The sequence below is a fragment of the Tachysurus fulvidraco genome, chromosome 12 (genome assembly GCF_022655615.1).
Source record: "Tachysurus fulvidraco isolate hzauxx_2018 chromosome 12, HZAU_PFXX_2.0, whole genome shotgun sequence".
In the NCBI taxonomy this organism is placed as follows: domain Eukaryota; kingdom Metazoa; phylum Chordata; class Actinopteri; order Siluriformes; family Bagridae; genus Tachysurus; species Tachysurus fulvidraco.
In genome coordinates, this window is record NC_062529.1 from 18149302 (window position 1) to 18173419 (window position 24118).

Here is a 24118-nt window from a genome sequence, read left to right on the forward strand (position 1 = left end):
GGGGGCATAATCCATTAGAGAAATAACAAATGAAGCAAGGTTATACAAAGGAACCAATACCAATAAATAGCAGAACTGATTACATTCATTTCTTGGTAAAGATCTAAAGAACTAGTTCATGAATTATACTGTAATTTTAGTGTGTTTCAAAGCAGGAAAGTGAAGCCCCCTGTTGGCGTAGTGATGTCTGTGCATGACTTGGTGTTGGACTTAGTTTATATAATTCAGAAATAAGTGCTCTGACAAAATAGCATTATTCTACAGTAAAGTAAAATTAATATACATGTCAGGTTTATCAAGTCTAAATGTATATTCATTCTTTGTTGAACTTGGTTCAGATCCATAATGATTTTTCAACCAGCTAATTCAGAGAAATTTCACTAAAATAGTTCAATCATCTTCAACAGTTGCAGTCAAAATTAAAACAAATTAACAGCCAAATCCCCAGGTTTCTCTACGCCAGAGATTAACGGTGTACTGACAATGAAGCGCTGATGATTTGTAAGGATTTTCTTTCTGTGGATGTGGATATAGTTTCCTTACCTCAATGACATCTCAAACATTCTCAATCTCAAACACTACAGGACATACCACCAGCCATCATCTTGCTTTCCAAACACTTTTCACAACCAGAGAATAAGTAACATCTAATGAACATTTAAAGAATATTCAGATTTGTTTGAAATTTGCATGATTGTTTTTGTCTTTTATCAGTGAAAACAAAATATCATTTTGTAATACATGATTTGTGTCATTTATTGACTTTCTACAGCAAGTTACAGAGAGTCTGCTTTTAGAAATTGTAGATTTAATTCATGGCGGTACATTCTGTTACACATCAAGAGAGGACATTAATGTTTGATTGTGTGTATTGGTTTATGTAAGCATCTCCATTCATTAAGGGATAAATACACCAATAAATAAAAGAAATAGATAAATACATATACATTTTAAATATAAATCACAAATTAAATCTTATAATTAATCTTGCAAATGAGGAGGACACAGTCATTCTTTCATTCATTCATTTTCTACCGCTTATCCGAACTTCTCGGGTCACGGGAAGCCTGTGCCTATCTCAGGCATCATCGGGCATCAAGGAGGACACAGTCAAGTACACACAAATAATGACTAAGGCTAAAATAAGAAAAAAAAAAGGACAAAAACATGAACTGAACTTAAATTATTTAATGTAGCTTTCATCACAAAATTCATAGCAAATTTTCAAATAATTCCACAATTATTACAGAGAAGTGTTAAGTATATCAAATGTTATCGAATATCTTTTAAATTTAATAAATACCTCTACAATTATCTATTATCATACTCTGCATGGCAGGTTTCCAGCTTTAAGCATGTTTTTACATTTAGCAGATTTTCTTTTGTTTACTACCAACTTATATATCTTCTATATCTCGCATGTTTTTTTTAAACATTATTTTTTTGTTGAGGAAACACATTATGAAAATTATTGACAGTTTGTTGGGCTTAAGTGTGCACATGTATACACTATAAATCTGGTAGTAAAAAAAATACAGCTCTTGGGACTATAATGTAAAATGTTCTGTCAAGGAGGTCAAGGTATTAGCACATTAAAATATTGAATTAATAGTAAATGTTGAATCCTGGCACCTAGTAGTGAAAAAAAAATACACAAACCTGGTTTATGAAGTGTAAAATAGATTTTCTGTTTCTGTTCATCAGAGATCTATAAAGCATGACTCATATTATGTTTTCTTTAAGCAGGGAGTCTCAGAGTTGACCTGAATGTTCTGAAGGTTTTGCCTTCAACTGATAAATGACTTGGAGCCACTTATCCCCTTAGATAATAATAATTATTATTGCAAAAATTATAATGTTAATTACATCATCTGCAAGAGAGTAAATATCCTGATGAAATCAAAAGAAGTTTAAGGCTAAAAAAGCTCTGAATTAAAATACTATGTATAACTAAGCTATAACCTATAATAAGTGGTTATATAACAGATGTATTTTTAATAGAAATGAAGAGTATCTTTAAGGCAAAATAAGTGTTGTAGAAGTTTTCAGAGGTTCTTGAGTTGTCCACAAGTGGGAGGCATATCATCACAATCTCATTTTTCACAGTCCTCATTAGAAGTGGATAAGTGGCACTGCTTTATTATGTTCAGCTGATCCCAAAATTTACAATCAAATTTACATTACTGGATGTTGGCCTTTGACCATTTAACCCTCCCAATGACCATGGGGACTATGCGATTGATTTCATTCACATGACTCATTAGATTAGATTAGATTAGATTAGATTAGATTAGATTAGATTCAACTTTATTGTCATTACACATGTACAAGTACAAGGCAACGAAGAAGATGCAGTTTAGGTTTAACCAGAGTGCAATAGTAGCAAGCGCAGAATATACAGTGATTACAAGATTTAAATAAAGTGGTAATATGGAAGTATTTTACAGATGTGTGTGTACTATGAACATAATATACAGATGGCTATAATTATAACTGAAATTTACGGAAGGATGTAACAAAATATATGGGTATTACTATAAACAGTAATTTACAGTTATTTTTTAGTTTTGCTTGTTGATTCATTCTCTCTCTCTCTCTCTCTCTCTCTCTCTCTCTCTCTCTCTCTCTCTCTCTCTCTCTCACACACACACACACACACACACACACACACACACACACACACACACACACTACTACTACTACTACTACTACTACACACAGTAGTAACGATCTACTGCAGTTTATAAGTTTATAAACTTACAGCAATATGTGAAATACTTCTGTTCAGTAGTGAAGTGTGTATTGTTTAGTGTTTACTGCATTACTCCATTCTGTTACTAATGTTTGGTTGCACCAGAGAGAAAAACAGAAACAGCATTGTGCTGAAAGGTATAAAGACGACGAAAAGCTGAACTGAATTGCATGCATTGAATTCTGGAGACACAGATTAATGGTAATATTAATAGTAACCTCTTCAGTGTTCTATCTATAAGCATCCAATGATTATAGCTAATTAATGCAGGCAATACAGCTGGACTTTTGTGTCTACTGTATATAGAGAATCACTGTGTTGCTTTTATTCAGATAAATATTTAACTAATTTAGAATAATTTATTATGATGGAAGTTCTCACAGCATGTCTGAGGAACAGCACTTCTGTCTTAACCTTGGTAGATTCAGATCAACTTTGTGTCCTTCCGCTTCATACAATAGTCATATGCCATGAGAGCCCCAGCTCCTGCCATTGTTCTGCCTGTAGTCGTAAACAGCATTATGGCCCACTGCCATGTCTTCTCAAGGTCTATGAGCTTCTGACCAGGGGTGTCCAACAGTTTCCGCTCGGAAAGGTCAGCCTCCCAAACTCAGGAAATAATTGGTGTCACAGAGGGGCTTTTGTGAGACACTGAGTTCTCCTGAGGTGTGAGGGATAGACAAAAGCTGTAGCAAGGAGGGTCCAGCTGTTTTCCCCTCATCCTTTGTTACTATATGGGAAAGGGAGTTTGGTGTAAGTTGGTGTTTCTGTGCGCCAAGGTGGATGTTTTGAGTGAGCGTTTCCACAGACATGGCGTGTCAAGAAATACTCCCCAAGGGGAAAAAGAAACAGAGGAGCTAATTTAGACCATGTTTGCTTTGTTTGTTAATGAATTTGCCAGAGCTCTGGTACACACTGGTATATATTTCACTACACTGCACTGCACTGAGGTCGCAAAGGGAAAAGAGGACAATTAAAAACTTCATTTTGGTGTTAAAAATAGCCTAGAGTAGCCTATTTTGGTTATTTGTATCATTGCATCAAATTAAATGATGCAATGATACAAATAACCAAAGTATCACAACTAGAAAAAATGTGTACAGTCAGTCAAGCATGCAAACACTACACCCCAAAAAAATGAATAAATAAACAAACAAATAAACAAACAAATAAATAAATAAATAAAGACAAAAGGCAAGGATTTGAGGGACTAAAGTAATCTATAAAATAATGCCATTGCTTAAAGAATTACTCCTTCCAGAACATCTCATCTTTTCCATTTCCATGAGAAAAAAACATCATAATGGAAGCTGACAATGTTGGATTCTTGGCCAAAACCTTTCACCTACAACTGCTCAGTTGTGTCTTGTCTCCACTGCATGTTGCTTTGAGTAAAAGAAGCAGTCAGATGAATAAATGTAACGTGTAACAAAAAAGTGATGTCTCAGAGTCGGCCAACATACAACTGACTATCAAAACAGATCGTTGATGTAACCGCTTTAAAATCTCTACTTTCATATATAACCCAATAATAATAATAATATAATGAAAGTATAATACCTTTATTATTAATATTAGTTATAACATGAATATTTTTGTAAGGGCTGCACAGGTGAAATATTAATTTTACACTTTGTGATTTTTATATTTCTGTAAAGCCGCTCTGAGGCATTCCATTGTTAAAAATAACATACCAATAAAATCGAACTGAACTGAACTGAATTGAATTGAAAGGGAAGCTTAAATGAAACATTTCACCAAAGACAAGGCATGGCTAAACCTGCAGGCAATTTTATTGTTACAGTTTTTCTAACCGTAAGGTTGCTAGAATTGGAAAATATTCTTAGCATCACCGATGGTGTCGTCTGCAGTTTTGCTGATTTACTCTGTTGAAAAATAATCAGACATTTGCTGCTATTTAGAGACGATGCTTGATGGTGCTAAATGCAAACAGACATATAGACGCTAGAATACATTCTCTGAGATAAAAGTATTTCTGGCACATTATAGGTCATAATATGGAATTACCATTTGGTTACAAATATAGTGAATTAACCCAGTTCCAGCCTATTTGTGTGTATTTTAGGAGGATATATTATTTAGTTAGATGTTTATTTTGTCCCTGATAAGGCTACATGATAATTTCTAAAATGATAAGCATGATCTTTGTTCATTCATTCACTCATTTTCTACCGCTTATCCGAACTTCTCGGGTCACGGGGAGCCTGTGCGTCTCAGGCGTCATCGGGCATCAAGGCAGGATACACCCTGGATGAAATGCCAACCCATCACAGGGCACACACACTCTCATTCTCTCACACACTCCGAACAATTTTCCAGAGATGCCAATCAACCTACCATGCATGTCTTTGGACCGGGGGAGGAAACCGGAGTACCCTGAGGAAACCCCCGAGGCACGGGGAGAACATGCAAACTCCACACACACAAGGTGGAGGCGGGAATCGAACCCCCAACCCTGGAACGAACGTTCTAATCACTAAGCCACCGTTCCCCCCTCATGATCTTTGTTATTGTGTTCAATGTTTACTGTAGATCATAATTACTGATTCTGCAGTTCACTTCAACATTCTATTTCTTTATTCAGTCTTTCAGTGGATCTTCAATGAATGTAATTGAACATAGTGGAAATGCTACCATAACCATTACTATTGTAATTTCAATTGAAATTATTTTTATGCACGTTTGACAATGAACATTTTACGAAGCAGCTTTACAGAAAACTGGATACGGATTTAGATTTTGATTCTTGATGAGTAAGCCAGAGGTGACATTGGCAAGGAAAAACTCCCAGAGACGATGTGAAGAAAGCTTGAGTGGAACCAGACTGAACGTGCGAGTGACATTATAGTGTGGTTGTCATTACTAGCATTACTTTACAACCGCCACAAAACCACAGATTTAGTGTTTTGACATTGCATTTAGTGTTTTTATTTCTGGTGACAGTTCAATCTCCAAGTAAATAGTTATTTGGACTTCCTTACAAGTTATTAAGAATTTGAAGCTTGAGTGTTTTATACTTGTTTCTTAACTTTAAAAGGATAAGATTAAAAAGACACTAGTTATTTTCATTGACTAGGCATTACTAAAATGCCTTTGGTAATGCACTTGTAATTCTGGATCCACTCTGTTACTCTTTATAGTTTTGCCCTCATTGCAGAGAGACAGCATGGCAGTTTCAGTGTTGTGTCAGCATTTACTTCATGCTTTAGCTTTACATCATCCGTGAATAATTTTTTTTTTTTTTGCATCGAACTCTTAAGCTAGTATGCACACCAACTCAGCCTTTTATTTTATATATTTATACATTTTATTGTAAAATTTTCAAATTGTATATCTTCTTTGCACCTATTTTACTATCTTTTTAAGAAACACATAAAACATCATCCTGCTGTAAATTTTTTTTTTCTTCAATATAGATTCAAAAGTGAAAACAAATGCTGGGCAAATTGGCAAAATAAATAAATACATAAATGTTTTTAAAAAAAAAAAAAAAAAATTAAAAAAAAAAAGGAGGCAAAGCATTCTTCGGTCCAATCTACACTACCTGGCATTTTTTTTTTTTTATCTGTTGGAGTTGTTTTGTTTACTTAAGTATATACTTTCATGTACTTTCAGTTTTTTCTGTTACTTTTGTTGATATTTTCTTATATTAAACCTTTCTTCCTATCTTTAGTCTTTAATACCTGCACTTTAACTGTCTGTGAGCTGCTGTGGTAGGTTTATTTCCCCACTGTGGGATCAATAAAGTTTGGTGAATTATGTTATAGTTCTTATGTGAATTACGGTACTCAACATATTTTTAATCCTCCATTCTGTGTTTAAAATTGTTGTACAAGAGCCACTTTTGACCTTTTGCTTTTAAAACCGGTTTCACTCCACCGTAACCAAACGTTCAGTTTCTGCTTTAAACATAAACCCACCCCAATTATGCAACCGTGACTCAAGGGCTCAGCCTTGTGTAAGTAGTGTTCAGGCAGAAGTGTATGTGGATTTCACTTGACCACATCTGGACAATGCTTTCAGTTGGCCTAGCGGCTTCCAGCTGTACCACTGGTATGTATTCTCTAATCTCTGGAATGTGTCAGAAAAGTAAACATTTAAGGAGTGCGAATGCTCTTACAGTTGTCTTCCAGCTGTGGACTGTACGTGATAAGAGGACCCAACCACTAAAGGTCATTTCAAAAACCAAGCAGCTTTTATACAGACTATTACACATGATATAACGTAGAAGATATCCATACAAGGTGACTTACAGCATAGAATGTGAGACAAATGTGTCTCTTAAACTCAAAAATAAGCAGGGTGTCATGTGCGCTTCACATTTAAACACTTCCCACTTTCAGAATACATATCCGCACTCAAATTTAACTCAAAACTAATTATTTAATTCGATCACACATTCAACTGGTGATAGTCTCAAATTTTTATTTAAAAAAAAAAGCAAAAAATCTAAGCAAAAATTTCACAGTAAAACAAGTCTTTTTACAAACATGCTGGAGTGTGCATAATACAGGTCAGGGAAATGATAAACACGATCAAATTCACTTGATTTTTAATGTCTGTAAATCCTTCAGAAGTACCTCAATTTTTGTTGTGAAACAAGGCAACCTTCTACAGTACCTGATCCTAGAGAATTACAATCAGAAATGTTCTAGGCAACTATTTTGTTAATTTATCCTCTTGCTGATGTGGTTTAACACAAAGCTTCAAACAAAGAAGCTGATAAGGCACAGATAGACGCTTGATAACACAAATTGCATTTGTTACAATAACAGACATTAATTAAGTAATTAATTGAATACCGATTTACAGTAGCACTTAATCTGAAAAGAACACAATAGGTTGGAAATGTCATTATGGCCAAAACCTAATGTCCAACATTCCTGTCTGGTATCAGGACGACTTGCTTTAAATGGATCACATTTCAACCTTGGTCACCTGTGTAAAGTTTATGGCCACTTGTGTCACGGAGTCCAGGAAAAGTAAACAGAGATTAAAAGTCTGCAAGGTTATGAATAAAGTGGTGGCTACATTCAAGCAGTTCCCCGGTGTTTACATACAAAATACACCGCACTCTTGTGTGAGTCTTGACCAAATATCTAGGTGAGAACTTAAAGTTTCTATTTTTGTTCAGGATGTTTGATGGAACTTCCTGGAACAATTTCGCTTTGCTAATACAGCTGAGAATGGCATCGGAAAAACAAAAACGATCTTAAAAAAAGGCTAAAATCACTGATATTTAAACCGAGCAATCCGAAGTGGACATGTGATCATACAAGTTCACTGCAGTTTACCTGAGGATTGCTGTGCTAAAAAAACAAAAAAAAAACATAGAATACTGACTATTGCAGACTTTTGGCATACTGACATCCATTAATATAAAGGCAGCAAGAGCTAACAGATTAATGCAGTGAGGCAGTGAACGAACACAAAAATCATTGGATTCATCTCAATACAAGTGCAGCTGCGCAAGAGAAGCAGACGCTATTATGGAGAATTATAAAAAAACATTTATAAGCTTAAACTGAATATTAACCAAATAGTTTTGCATTACTTTTGCACTTTGAGTGCCTACTCAAAAGACACAGTCGTTATATGTCCTTGTTTCAGACACGTCTAGACTAAACATATAAATATTTGCACTACACAATAATAACAAATACTAATTTAAGACAAAATAGGCAAACGAACTTCACATAACCTTTGCTGGGAAAAAAAAAGGACTTGGCTTCAGTTCGATTATTTGCAAATTTAAGGAAGAAAACATCATATATTGTGATTACTCTTAGTGACTATTCAGTTCTTCAAAACACTCCTGAGAAAGTATAACCGGATTGAGTTATCTGGGATAATTGAGACGATTTCTCAGGATCGCCAAATAAAAGATTGGCTGACGGAAACCGTAAAGTACAGCAACAAATAAATAGAATGTATTTGTCATGCACAAAACTTAAAATAACATGAGCACATATGTCAGAATGTAGTATTTAACTGTGTTTATGCTAAATAAGGCCGGGTGGCTCTGAGTTTCCAAACTGGTCTGACAACAAAAATTTCCGGCACAATTGTGAAATTAGCAACAATCCAATCTAGCTAGCTCAAGAGGAGAAGGAGAAGAAGTAGAATTTAATACAGTGCATGGCAGAGATTCAAGCTTGAATTTGAACCGTAACCCAGCAAAAACACGACCTACGGCACAGAGCTGTCTTTAATGGCTCAGACTGAATCAGTATAGTGCAACATGCTATCCACTGGCAGGGAGTTGCAACTGACTGTCTGCATACACACAGTGATTTCTGAATTAAATAGTAAGTTATAAATGTCAGGGACCATAAAAGACACAAAAGATCACCACGCCTCAGAAGAAGCACGTGCGGGCTTGGCTCTCAGGCTTAACGATAATAGAAACCGGTAATTAGTCGAAATTAGGTGATGGAAAAAGCCATAACCTATAAAACTGGTTCAAAACATAATGCAGGTGGAATGTGCTTGTCCTTCATTATGTTGACATAAAACCACCAATATGGTGAATAAAAGTGAGATCCATAAAGGAATCACCTTACGGTCTTTATCCTGTGAACCAGTTTGCAACTGATTCTGCTTGTCATCACACTTAAGCCAACACCCCTCCCCCCTCCCCCGCATAATTTAATAAATTAGAAATCTTTTAGGCAAAAACTACAAATAAAACCACTACGGAAGTGATGAACTATCGAGCAGTCTTAGTTTCAAACTTCCTAAAATCTGTCAGACAGAGCTCAGCCTAAAAGAAATGTTGATCATTTAGGTCATTCCCCAATAATTGGGGTGGTGTAGAGAAAGATAATCGCTTGTACTTTTGTGCGATCTGTAGCGTCTACTCAGTGTAATACTGAATGTGATGCATTTCACAGACTCCATCAAACCATATGCAGCACAAATATTGTGAAATGGATTACAAAATTGGTTTCTTTGATCAAGTTGTTTCTTTGACACAAATGTCCAAGTCTTCAACAACAAGAAGAAAAAAAATCAAAAACAAACGAACACTGATGAATAAGTGTATCAGGTATCAGTGTTATTTTCTTTAGAATACTCCTCTACCAGCTGCTCATAGGAATTAGAGTGATCTGTTCCGTCTGTGAATACGGATTCCTCCGATTCGAAGCATTCGTCTTCCTTAGAATCACTCTCAGACTCGCCGTTTTCATCCGAGGTCGAGAGCTTGACTTTGATGTCTTCATCCTCGTCCTCATCCTCCAGGCTGTTGTTCAGCAGGTTCTCTTCATCGATAAAGGTGATGTTGGCATTTTGAAAAATAACTGGCTGATACTCATTGGTGTCCCACAGGTGACGGCCAGGACCACAGCACCCAGGCAAGAGGTTCCTGTGCTCCTCTCCTGCCTCTTTATCCAACTGATTCTCATACATTTTCTCCATGTCTACATCCAGCTCACCCTCGACCTGCATCTCATTCAGGAGTGGACCCTCCTCTGTGCCAAGCAGGTAGTTTTTGGACTTGGAGAAGACCACAGTGACACGGTCACTGAAGCTGTAGCGGCGTTTCTGGCGAGGCGATTGGTCTAGTTTGAGAATTGCATTTCCATTAACGGAGACGGCATCGTCGCAGCTTTTGGAGCGGATATATTCGCTCTTCCTTTTTTTAGCGCTAATCTGATCATCTTCATTTTTGGTACCGATCTGTTTGATGAGGTCATTGTAGCCCACCTTTCTCTTGGACAGGAAGCTGAATATGTTGACTTCATTACTGGCAGGTGGTAACTGCAAGGCCTTGTGAGTCTCTTTGCAGTTGTGGAACTCATCCAGTGAGAGTTTGTGCCGTTTTCGTCGCTTTTTCAGAGCTTTGTGAGCCTCGATGACCATTCTCACCTTCCAGTTAAAGAAGAGCGAGAGCCAGGCCAAACCCAGGTATATCCACACCTCAACAAAGTAGCGATATAGAGTGGGGTAGTTAGCATTGGGATCGACACCTAGAAACACAGAAGTGGGGCATGCATTTAAGAACCACCAGAAATAGAACACATACAGTGCAGCATTAGCTGAAACTACAGATAAGGTTTGGGGCATGAACAAATTTGAGAAAAAAAAAAATGGAACCTTTGTATTCACACACTGATTACAGCAATTCCATTCATTATCATATGTATACACCAACAATAACAGAAGTACACATTCATTCCCAGAATAGGCTGATATCTTTGCAAACAGTATTAAATTTGTTTCCATCAAGAAGTGTAAATTATCCGTCAAGCAACAAATCAAATAAAACACTCACCTGCTACAAGATCACCAAATCCGATTGTTGTCAAAGTTACAAAGGAAAAGTACAAGCCCTCGATGTAGGACCATCCTTCCTGGGACATGAAAATGAATGGGGGAATAACCAAATGGATCAGTACCCCCCATATCAGGAAGACGAATGTGCAGGTGAACTGTGCCTTCCTCTGATGGGATAGAGAGGGACATTGGAGTTAGAACATAATATAATATATCTAAATATATGGAGTAACTGTATGTTCAATTTGTGCTTACCAGTGAAAAGCCTCGCTTGGTAAGGTATTGTCCGAGGTGTTTTGCTCTTCCACCAAAAAACTTGCCAAGTTCGCTTATCCAAGTCAGACAAAGTGGCACACCAAAAAGTCCATAGAAAATGCAAAACACTCTCCCTGATGAGGTTTTGGGGGCAATATTACCATAACCTAGTGAAATATAAACAGTGAATTTTTGTTAAGACCTTGGTATTATAAGGTATAAAGTATAATCAAACTGGCATTTTACTCCCAGCCACATGCTTTGGTTGACTGGGGACATTATAGACAAAGCTTTCATAATGTAATAAAGTATGGTGAGCTAGATTAGCTCTATAAGCGCGTAAAAACAGAAAAGGTCACACACACACACACACACACACACACACACACACACACACACACACACACACACACACACACACACACACACACACACACACACACACACACACACACACACACACACACACACGACTACCCAGCCAACACTTGAAATTATAAAAACGTGCAATATAAAGCTACAAATGCTATAAAGCTTTTTTGTATCTGGCCTTTAGTATCTGGACGTTATTTTGTATTTGAACAGCCTGATGCGTTTCATTCTTGAAGGAAATAGCCTCTAATGTCTCTGTTGACACCACTGGCTTATCAAACTAATCTTAAAATCTTCTTCTCATGTAACCTCTTCTTATCAGAGAACAACAGTACTGAACATTTAGACTCTACATCTAAAGTCATCTACTTCCTGTCCTACATGATTAGTTAAGATAAACCAATGTTCGTCTGTTTATCCTCAATCTGTAAACAGATGAAGTGATTCTCACGGTGAAAGAGAAGGGGTTGTCTCTTACCGATGGTTGTAATGACCGTAGCAGCAAATATGACAGCATTTGGCCAGTTCCAGTTGTTAAAGGTTTTCTCTCCTGTGATGGTGACTCCTTGTCCCGCAGCCTCAGACACCATCTATATTAAATTCGATCGAACAGTCATAAACATGATTTTACACCATTTCAAGAGCAGCAGATATAACTTGTTGAGGCTGATATATAAACCCGTTTTGCATCCTTGTAACCAATTGAGATTATCAGCCTTTCAAAAAGGCCACCCTCGGACATGCGTAGGCTTCCTCTCCTTAGGAAGGCTTTTGGAAATGTCTCAGCGATCTCAGCACGCAATGCTATCACTGAGACGTGGCAAACTAAACATTAATATGTCCCTAAGCAGCTATTTGGTAGTCCGGTAATCAGTGATGAAAAGAGCAGCTGGAGTCTGTGCCTGGCAGGGATTCAAAACCGCCTCCAGTTTAAGATAAACAAATCACTTCTCACAGTATACTGTTATGTTATTTGAAATAAAAATGTAAATGACTGATTGCTTAGATTAAATCAAATAAAACCCTAAAAGCAAACCGTACTGTATAATTCTGAATAAGCACAGGTGGAAAAATTATAAATGTATTAGTAGTAGCTGCCCAGTCCCACACTTTGGATGCCCAGAAACCTGAAGGCTGAAAAGTGTTAGCAAATAAAATCCAGTGATTACAGTGAAATACAGTGTTTGCATTTTTGACAAAAATTTGGCCAGGGTTTCTATTATAGAATGTGGTTCTCTGATATTCAAGAGCAAGTCTGGCTCTTTATATTCTCTTAATATGTTTAAACATGAGGTGACTCCATGTGGTGCTAGTCTCACAAAGCCAGATCTTCAGACTGATGGCAGGAGGTCTGGACTCCAAAGCAGCTTTTATTGGCCAAGGATCGCTCAAGAGGTCAACTGACAAGGTCAGCAACCAATAACAGTCGGTTTTGTTAAGCATCATGTTTAAGGGCATGAAACTGTAAAGTCCATACAAAAACAGACCGACATGCAAAAACAGAAATTCATGCAAATTAATGAGTCTATAATGTGAACTTCACATCATTTGGAAAATCACATCATTTGGAAAACTGGGACAATAAGCACTTACTGTATGCGGATCAGCTAAACACAACGTCTTTGCAGGCTACTTGTAGCTTAAGTCATTAGGATCAAACTTTGTGGTTTATGAAAAAGTCACCATTTGGTGCATGTTACAATTTCTGTGAAAGTTAATAATGAAACATCTAGAAACCAAAAGCAAAGCACATGATTGTCTTCAAATTTCCCCAATAAGGGATTTGAAATTTCTTTTGTAGCAAACTTCTGCAAATGTGCTTCCTTCAGAGTATCAGAGGACATCCTTCTAGAAAGGAACGAAGACCAATATTATTTAGAACAAATGACAGTTTATAACCTCTGATCTATGATCATAATGTCTCATGATTGTGATATTTATTTTTCCCGGCAAATGACAGAGCCTTATCACAGTACAAGTTAGGTTGTTCGGCTACAATGCCTTCATTGCTAAATTTATAACTCACTTTCTCTGTACGATTTTGCACGAACATATTTGTTAAGAAGATTTTACAGAGGCCATGTTTATCAACATCGCATTTGCACCGCACAGCTGATTAAACAGAACGCGGCCAAGACAATGAAGTGAAGTTCATGAGCAGGTCACTGGATTAAAGTCAGTCATTACTCACCCAGAGAGAGAGTGAGAGAGAGAACTATTTGTGAAAGCTATAGAATTTTCCCAGGCCTTCTCTGATGGTAGCTGCTAATTAACTTGAGTAAGCAATAAATACTGTCACGACAATCTTTCTTACAAAATTCTCATATTTTTCATGTTGAGGTTTAATACATGTCACCTATCAAAGATTCTCATTGAAATGACTACAGACATTTATAGAAGTGTAACTGTACATCTGAATGCTAGTTTAAAATGTAAGATGAGGGATTACTAGGTACCAACTAGTCACACATTTCCATACCTTTAGACTGACAGCAGAAGGTCTGAAATCCATAGCAGCTTTTTTTTTAACTAAGGACAGCCCAAGAGGGCATCTGACTGACATGTAAAAGTAGCTAATCACAGTTTGGTTTGTTCAGCATTATGTTTAGGGGCATGAAACTGTAAAGTCCCTACAAAAACAGATCAACCAATCAGATAAAGACTTTGAAACTCATGAAGTGTTTCCAATCGTGTGCGCCATATGTACCGGACGTTTAGCTAACGGCTTGTGGGCGTGAAGTCTGCTCCTGCGACTAGGTACCATATAGAGACTCCATAGTAAAAAGCACTTAAACCAGTAAAAGAACAAAATGTTGTTAAAAAAAATTATATTGCTTTTCATTTGTGACAGAGAAAAGCAAACAATTTTGCTGCCTAGCTCTTCAGTGAAAAGCAAGTGACAGGGGATTATAAATATAACAATTAAACACTGAATTCGTGTCAAACGTAAAAATGATCCACCTTTAGCTGCATTGTGCAGTTCAATAGGAATAAATAAACAATTAGCAAATAAGAAATAATAACAGAATCTATTATATGAACAACTCCTGAAAAATGCCATTTCAAGCCTGATTACAGTCTTCACATTTGCACGGGCTGAGTTGCTACAAGAGTTGTTATGCTTCTGACAGGATTCTGGAATTGAGGATTTGCTTTTCAGCATAGAATGTTTTCTGAATAGCCTCTAATAAAAAGCAATACTGTTTATGTATTGCATTTAATGAAGCATTCCAAGGTTATAAGTGAAACTGGTTCTTACAGTTTTTTTCCCTTTAATGTCACCAGTGAGACCATCATAAGGAAGCATCGCAAGTAAATCTTCAAATATAATCAGACAATTTAATGCATGTTACGTGACCGATAAGTAAACATTTCCTTATGATGCCTGAGTCGGCAACAGTCTGGGTTAAAAACTTTGGTGATTAACCTGTGACTCATTTCCTAAAGGTACATTTTAACAGATAAGTGGATGTGTCTAGAGTGGTCTGATGAGGAAATAAAAGTCTGTCTCTGCATTAACTAACGAATCAACAACAGCTTCTATGATGTGGAAACCAGAATTAAAAATTTGTGAGTTCTTGCCTACTGTAATGGCATATTTCACCTGACAAATATCTCTAAAAATTACATACAATAGATAATTGACACGCCACATCGGTACAGTCGATTCAAATCTCCAATAGTGGATACATGCTTGCAAACTACAATGATTCACAAGCCTGAATAGGTCAGCAAAGTTATGGGTTTCAGACTAGCATTCATACCTTTATATGTTATGATTTTAATTCCTGGAAATTACACAACATCTGACCACATCATACCTCACACCCCACACGTAAAAACGAAGCAAAACAAATCTGTAGGAGTGCAACGTGGCTTGGTTTAGGTGCATGAGAAGCTGCTGTGTTATTGCATACCTTGACCTGGTGCCAGAACTTTCCTGATGCATTCGCACTATGATGTGGGTTAAATCAGCATTGCACATTAGTGCTGCCAACCACAATCAAACAACACGACCACAGTCATCGAGACTCTCTGGATTTTTCACAGCATCATGCTGCCACCTCCAGTTAAAACAAGAGGTTTCCTTGAAATAATCCTTGAAACCCTTTTGGGAAATCTAGTAGCACCTTAACTACCACTGCTTAACCACCAGCTTCTGTTAGGTTCCTTAAAACCCACCGCAAGCATAGCTTTCACAGCTTTTTTACTGAAAAGGAGATATGGTGACTGGAAGGCTCCAGGCAGCTTAGTCAATATTGGAAAGTCCAACAAGAGATCAGTATTAGTCTCTGTATCAAGACAAATAGTGACTATTTGGTCTGTGAGTAATCATTGCGTTGTTAATGGTAAGAGTAAGGTGTTAATTTCCTTATCTGTGCTGTACCAGTTCAAGACTTTCAAGGTTGGCAGCAAAGAACTTTAACAAAATAGTCATAATTATGTGAAAGAGAAGAAACTGACAGATCTGGTAGAACCTCTCAAACTGCTTGAGGTTAAGCACTCAATTTGCTTGCTGTTTACAAACTTCAGATTGCATAGAATAAAAAGGTGCTGGAACCTAAACAAGTACACCAACAACTTAAATTCGACCCAAACACACCAGGGGTTTATTTCAGTTCTGAAATGACACAAAACACTAGTAAAATGCATCAGCATTGCCTGCATTATGCATATGCATTAGTGGCCTGACAAAAAACAGTCCCTTCAAAATAGTTTGATCCTGCAAAGTTCACACTGGATAAGGAGCTAGTTTAGCAAACACTATGTTAAAAAACAGTCTGACTAAAGAGCTAGTGCTACATTCAAACACCAGTCAGTCTACTAGTTTCCAGTTCTATTTATTTTCATTGCACATTTTCATATTTAAACTACTTTACTTTATTGCGTTGCTGGACATCTAGTCACCAAAATTCACTGACGTTCATGTCTATGGAAACCCACAGCTTCCGTTCAAAATGTACGATCTCTGTTTGCTATATGTTTGAAAGCACAAATTATGTTTCTAAAGGCACAGTGAAACTACAGAATGAAACGACTGCATAATTAATTCATGTTGTGATCAGTTACTGGCTGTTAAAATATCTGTAGTGATCTAGCACCATGGTAGGACAACTCAATTTAAGACTAATTAATGACGGGATTCGAAAGTTTTCATGCCTATGATGAAGGATTGTTCTTCTGTGAGATGAGCTTTTTAACATTTATAGAGAAGACTTTGCACATTCTGGTTTCTAACATTATGATAGCACACAGTATTAAATGTAACTAGAAATGGATAAAAAGTGCCGCTCATAATTAAAATAGAAATGGGTTTAAATGGAATAACATACTTCAGAACAAGCTGGTATAGTCCACTTTGTGAGGGTAATGTCCCACCATTTTGCTTCGGTCACATCACACCATGCCTCCAAGTGTTTTACTTTTTACTTGACCTTACTTGTGGCTACGATCCATTTAGGGTTCAAATCAGGAATGCCTGTAGTTTCCAGACTTGTGAAATTTAGTACAAAGTTTCAGTATGAATTTCCACCATGAGTTTTTCAATAGTTCCCTTTTTTAGTATTGGAGAACTAACTTGCGTTAGTGGAAGTGAAAGTTCACTAACATGAGAAGTTTGCAGTGCAGTGCATCTACTGATAAACAGCATATGGCAAAACCACAACGACAATCTCCAACTGTTATCAGGAGTGTCGACTCCATGGCTGAGGGAACAAAACTGTGTGTAGTTTTACACTCCTGTGTTTGAGAAACTCAAGATGTCTAAAAAAAAAAAACTTCTGTGAAGAGGAGCAGACTACTGGAAAAGCAGACAACTTAAATGTAGATGTGGAAAAATAAGATGGTCAATTCCCTTTCTTTTTTTTATATAATTTGAGTATCATTTAGACAATTTTTGGGTTTGATTTCTGAGAGACAATGTGGTAATAATCTAAATCTTGCAGGCATTGATAACACACACACACACAGTAATTTCACTACAATCATCGGCTGCCCTCCTGTCATTATGGCTGTGAAAATATGAGAAGTCAGCTACTGAGTCAGCCAAACAAAAAGGCTGACACAGCATAAGCTCCTCTTTCATGTATGAAGGAATTAAACCATCCAAATCGTCCCTTAGGCAATGTTCGCTCTGTAAAGACTCCTCTCGACTATAATGCTTACTTATTTGTATAAACGTCACTGAACCGTCTCCTATCATTATAACAATGAGCTTGTCATTGAAGGCTCGGAAAATGACCTGATCTGTATCCAACGTGCCAAAGCATTGGGCTTAAAGATGGCAAGTGTGGTCAGGTTCCAGATCCAATTACATGATTTACATTGATTCTGCTCCTGGCAGGTAATTATATTAATCTCCAGAAGAAAATATTTCCCTGAAATGAACATTTCAGTGCTTTCATCGAAAACTTATTCGAATTATGAATTCTTTTCCTCTTTTCGGGGACATTCTGGTTTAAACCTGTGATCAACTAATCTGATCACAAGTGGGGAAGTGTAGTAGTATCTCTAATGGAGATATTTGTTATCCTGACAAACCTGTATTTGCATAAGGATCTTGCCTTTCCTGTTGGTCTACAGATGAAGCTAATTTTACAACATATTCTGCAGATCCTAGAACAATATTAAATGCTATAGAGACTGAAAATGATGTGAATATAAAAGGATTTAGAGTCGGTGTGCTGCCCTGATGTGGTAAGAGTTACTCTAGAGGTTAAGGTTTTGGGCACTTGATTGGAAGGTCGTGAGTTCGAATCTGAGGTCCACCAAGCTGCCACTGATCCTGAGCAAGGCCCTTAACCTGAATTACTCAGTTGTATAAAAAAATGGGATTAAAAATTAAGTCGCTCTGGATAAGGGTGACTGCCAAATGCTGTAATTGTAATGTAAATGTAATGTAAATGTCACAGCGACCATTGCTGCCACACGTACAATGATGTAATCAACACAACAAAATTAAAGCACACAGGCTTCTTCCCTCACTCACCATTTTTCAGAAGATTCAGTGTCTTATTACTGACAAATTCAACATGGTCTCAGCTTGGCGAGTTAGCAAGACGACAAACATGCTAGTGTTGACCGTGGTATTAGCATTCAAGTAGAATCCTTGGAAACGGATCTGTTTGAGCAGACTATATAGAAGAGGCTGTGAGAGATCTGAACAGACTAAAAAGAACTCAAGTGCTGCTGCATCACTCTCTTTCAGTAAAGACAGACCAACCAGTCAGTGAAAGAACTTTAAACTCTTGATATGTCCAAGTTTATCCAGACAGATCAGATAACTGCATTTTCATTTGAAAAGGCTCTTCATCTACACGGGTGGTTTCTTTTTTCAAAAATTGCTTGCCTACTGAAAATTGCAATTCTGTGCATGGATTAAAAAGTAAGACGTTTTGGCTTGAGTCATTTCCTCTAGGCGTTTATTTGCTTTCAGTCTCTGAATCGATTCTGCATTGTGGTGGAAAGGCCCAAGTTTGTTTTTTAAATGGAAAGATGAAGAGGTTGAGCTGTGGGTAAACCAAGACTATAAAGTTGTTTCTTTATTGAATAGGTCACAAGACTGAATCACCTGACTAAAAATACATCCATGTTTTTGAATTTCTGCTTTCTCAGTTCACACAACACAAAATCAGCATTTTCAAATGTACCCATTTGAGGGTGTTTAAGAAAAGCTTCATTTCTGCTAGACAAAAACACCATCTCGGTGTGGATGGTAGCCCAAAACAGAGAAAAAGTGAGTTTTCATATTTATCCAGATTAAAGTAGATGTAACATTAATCGTAGAATTCTTTATACCATCAAGCTGCCTCTGCTGGGTGCTTGAGCAAAGCCCTTAACCCTCAAATGCTTGTATAAAAGAGAGAAATACAAGTTCCTTTGTAGAAGTGCATCTGCAAAATGCCAGGACAGTACAAGTAATATTGCTCTTTTGGCAAGATTTTTTATTTTCTTTATGAAAACACACAATTTCCACCAACTTTGTGCAACCCCTAATGTTCACTCTATGGGAAAAATATAACACTCATCCAGTCAATTTCTAAATCTTTAACATAATTTTTGAGTTTCTATTTTTTGGTACTTTTCCATTTTTACTCAAGTTTATCATGGCTTTTACTTGTCATTTTTCTTATCATTTTTAAATCAGCCCATTTTTTTTTTTTTTTTAGAGAAAAGCCAACAGGGTCCCTGCCCATTTTCAGATCACAAAACATTTCATCCCACTTACACCTGTACCGGGAAACTGATGTTACCATGAACTTTTTGGGTCACCGAGCTGTCAAATCAGTCCCAAATTAAATGCAAATTACAACATCGTCACTGGCAAGCAGAAAAGAGAACAACTTGCATTATAAATGACACGTGTAAGATGAAATAAAAACAACAAGACTCCAGCGCACACAACCTGACCGCAGGTGGAGACGCATAGCTCCAGAACATCATTATCTGGGTCAATTAAGAAATACCAGAAAATGGTTGCAAAGGTCTTTGGCACGGTTTCAGTTTCAGTGCTGGTCATAAACACAATCATATCTTTGCAAAGTTAATGATCTTCAGAGGAATTTGGACATGGTCATCCATGGCTAGTTTGCTTTGTTGCTATGAATAAGCCACGTAAGATAGATAGATAATCTATAACTACAGTTAGGCAGTGTGTCCTGAACTCTGTAACTCACTGCAGTGTAAAATTTAACAGCTGTTTTAAGCATCACTGCATTGCACTTCTCAGACAATTTGAGCAGAATCAGCAACTGATACTAAGCATGGCTTTCTCTGACTATTTTAGAGAAAAGTGCGACCTCAGAAGCAGAAAATGAACTTTACAGTACATGCGATGAACTTGCCATTGCAAGGGCTGTGAACATCTATTCATCCACATGTAATGATCCTGTGAAGCTTTAACAGGGTTTAACTGTGTTCTGGTTAATCAGCCTTGAGGAACAGCAAATCTATGACAAGTCTAATAAGTTACATTTACAAGAACGTTAAGTCTGAAGGAAGTGTACTACTACTCCTGTCAAGGTTAATTATTTGCCACTTCCAAAGAATGCAGGTGTTAACGGAAAATAAAGCCGTACGAAACACCTGCATGTCCCACACATAGAAGTAGGAAGGTTAGAGATGACGCTGGACTTTAACCTGAAGATGTATGATTGCTTGTTAGCATAATGCTATAGCATAAAAGAAAATAATCGGAGAAAACATATTTAAAAATGAATCCTTCAGAAATCATAAAGCCAGCAGCCCTTTAGCGAATAACTATCTAAGTCTGTACTTGTGTTAATAAAAAAAAAATAAATAAAAACAGTAATCATTCTAGACATTTTGTAATAACCGCACAGTGTATTTAATATGCTTCGTCCCAGCTGTCATGTGGTGCTTGTCTAAAGCAGACACACAAAGGAGCCCTCAGGACACCCCCAAGCCACTCCTACTCATACCCAACCTTCACTTCCAAGCCAATCTGCCGTCTGTGAACCGTGACAAAAAAGGAGTGAAGAGGGGGATGGGGGGTCTAACATGTTTTTCTTCTCTCACTGAATGGACGTTAGTTTGGGGGGGAAAGGGGGGCGTGGTGTAAAGAGTCATGAATTATGGAGACGCTTGAGGCTACTTAATGGCTAAGTAAGATCAGGGGGTCTGAACATGTCTCTGCATATCTCCTCTGGTCTGCCTGATCAACAAATACACCTGCTAAAAATCTTTACATCCTTTGATACTCAGTTCTGACTTAAGAGAGACATGGATATAGGGTGTTAGAGAATTAAACATACCCGGTGTACTCACTCCGGCACACATACATGTTTTGAGGTCTATATAATAGACTTGAGCTATGATTGAGCAAAAATTCTGAAATCTGAAACAGTCCAACAGCCCTAGATCAGCCCAAGTTCAGGCACATTTCCCATTAATGTGATAAAATGAAGCATTTATTTTGTTATTTGTATATTTCTTCAGTTTATCTGCAGCATTTGCTTCAGGGATCTACAATGATCTCTGTGAGCACAAAGCAGCTCATTCATGCTCCACTAGACTCTGATATCTTCTGAATGTTACAGTCAAGACACTTTAAAAAAAAAAAAAAAGTGTTATTGCATGATGCAAATTGGACGAAATTTAACCACCAATTTAACATTATAAGCCATTTAGACAACCAAAGTGACCGTCAAAGTACATCTTAGGCATTTTTATGAGGTCAGATTGACACCAAGCAGACTCAAATCTGCTGAGGAATCCTAAACAGTGATACACTTCTGCAAAACTTTGGCTCGGCTTTCGAATAAAATAATTTAAATGTTTAGAATTAATCATGTGACATTTTGCACCACCAGCCCCTTCTCTCTCCATCTCAATAGACAACAGGGATGGGAAGTCCAGACAACAAAACTATTCAATAAACCACAAGTAACTACATTGAGCTGTATTAGATTATAATGGCACGCATTTCCAAGCTACTTCTCACAAAGAGAAACCGTAGGTCCTGTAGGTGGATTGTGAGAGTTCGTGCTATGTAGGTAAGCAATCAGTTCTCGTTAATAAAACGTTGGGTATATCAAAAGAGATTAGGAGTTGTAAACAGGTACAAGCATGTCCCTTTCTGTTTTGCTGCTGGATATGGGGATGTTATGTTCAGCAGCACGTGTATGCTTGTGAAGTCCCTGAGCAGTATGATGCAACAGGGCACTTAATAGAGCGTTTAACAATTGGCTTAACATGATTTCTTGTTAAAAGGGTGTCTAATATCAGAGATATCAAACATAAATCAAAACTGTCTAGGACTTCATTAAAGACTCAATGAGCCCTGATTAAATGGAAAAAAGGAGGTCAGGGGAAAATTTTTTTAATAAAAGTATAAATAAATAAATGAATGAATAAATAAATAAATAAAAATAAATACAAATAAATAAATAAAATTATATATAAAATCATATGTAAAATATATAGAGATATTAGTGTATTTAGGGTTTTATTATATATATATATATATATATATATATATATATATATATATATATATATATATATAATTAAACCCTAAATACACTAATTTCTTGACAGCTTTGTTTCAGTAAAGTACTAATACCTTATTCAAATGCATTTCAAATAAAAGCTCAATTCAATGCACTTCTCTATCTGTAACTTGTTTATAATCACTGGAGGAGTCTTTCAACTCTCGTTCCATATAAAACATATAAAAGCCCCAAGAAAAAGATCTTCAAATGTTTACCTAAAGGGAAAAACAAAACAATAGGATAAAGAGAGGATATCCAAAACCACATACCTCCAGGATCTTGTTTAGATCTGCTTTAGTGAGACACGGGAAATCTCTCAAGATCCTCTCCTTCTGCTCATTGTACTGATTCACTGCCAGTTTCCAGTTTGGCTCCTCGAGCACTTGGAAGATTGCAGCCCCGATGGACAGGTAGAAGATGATAGCCGAGGTCAGTAAGGGCCCTTTATCAACCATCCTTAAGCCCTAAACAGGGTGCAGGGTTTCTAAGAACATGCCCGATGTCTCCAGCTGCGTAAATCTGCTCCAAACCGCGACGCTTCTTTTTTTGCTTTCTCTCAGGGGAAAAGAAAAAACTTCTCTACTTTCTAATTCACATGTGCACCTTTCGTTCTAGCGCTTGGTAGAAAAGTGTGGAGACGTGTATAAGTGTGTGAGTGTGTGTGTGTGTATGTATGTATGTGTGTGTGCGTAAGCACCCATCAATGTCCATATCCGTGCACATGTGCGCACGGACTTAAAAGCGCACCGCTTGATTAAAGCGCCTGACTGTAGCAGGAGGGAAAGGGGGCGCGGTCTGCTACGGTGGCCCAGACGTACACAATAATGCACGAGTTGATTGGCGAAGCATGACAACACAACGTTAACCTATAACACGACACCAAGACGTATAGAATATACTGCTGAGTTTGGGGAAACTCTTTCACCAGAGAGAGAGAGAGAGAGAGAGAGAGAGAGAGAGAGAGAGAGAGAGAGAGAGAGAGAGAGAGAGAGAGAGAGAGAGAGAGATCACTCACAATATACAGAGAGAGAGAGAGAGAGAGAGAGAGAGATCACTCACAATATACAGAGAGAGAGAGAGAGAGATCACTCACAATACACGGGGGGGGGGGGATGCTGTTAGTGCAGGGTGTCAATTTTGGAGACTGGAAGCTTTAAAAATTAATATTTACAGTACCACCTGAAACGAAGTTTACAGACATTAAAATAAGAATGACATGAATACATTTAATTATATTATAATAAATATGGATTGAAATATATGTTAAATATATTTCCCCTGCATATGAAAAAGATTTTAGTTTGTTCTGTACACCCCTACAACAGGTCATACCATTTCTTAATTCAGACTTGAAAACTTAGCTCTTCCCACAAATCTTATAGAGTTTCAACTAGAACACTAACTAGTAATGAGTTACTATTAGTCAAGA

At 37.1% G+C, this 24118-nt stretch overlaps 1 protein-coding gene across 1 annotated transcript; it reads right to left on the bottom strand.

Annotated features, from left to right (window-relative positions):
• Positions 1-7181: 7181 nt before the first annotated feature.
• Positions 7182-23532, bottom strand: kcnk5a (potassium channel, subfamily K, member 5a). Its single transcript, XM_027172439.2, has 5 exons — positions 22959-23532; positions 12156-12267; positions 11306-11472; positions 11049-11217; positions 7182-10743 (listed from the first exon to the last, which is right to left on the bottom strand). Exons 1-5 carry the CDS (start codon positions 23142-23144, stop codon positions 9818-9820), a joined length of 1560 nt encoding a protein of 519 aa, XP_027028240.1. The 5' UTR covers positions 23145-23532; the 3' UTR covers positions 7182-9817.
• Between the last annotated feature and the right edge of the window lie 586 nt (positions 23533-24118).

Bases quoted from the DNA above. Each gene is read 5' to 3' on its own strand.
- kcnk5a (XM_027172439.2), bottom strand. From the start codon at position 23,144: ATGGTTGATAAAGGGCCCTTACTGACCTCGGCTATCATCTTCTACCTG. The intron at 11,218-11,305 runs GTAAGCACAAAT...CTATCCCATCAG, and splicing joins CCAAGCGAGGCTTTTCACTG to AGGAAGGCACAGTTCACCTG. The intron at 10,744-11,048 runs GTGAGTGTTTTA...CTGTGTTTCTAG, and splicing joins ATTTGGTGATCTTGTAGCAG to GTGTCGATCCCAATGCTAAC.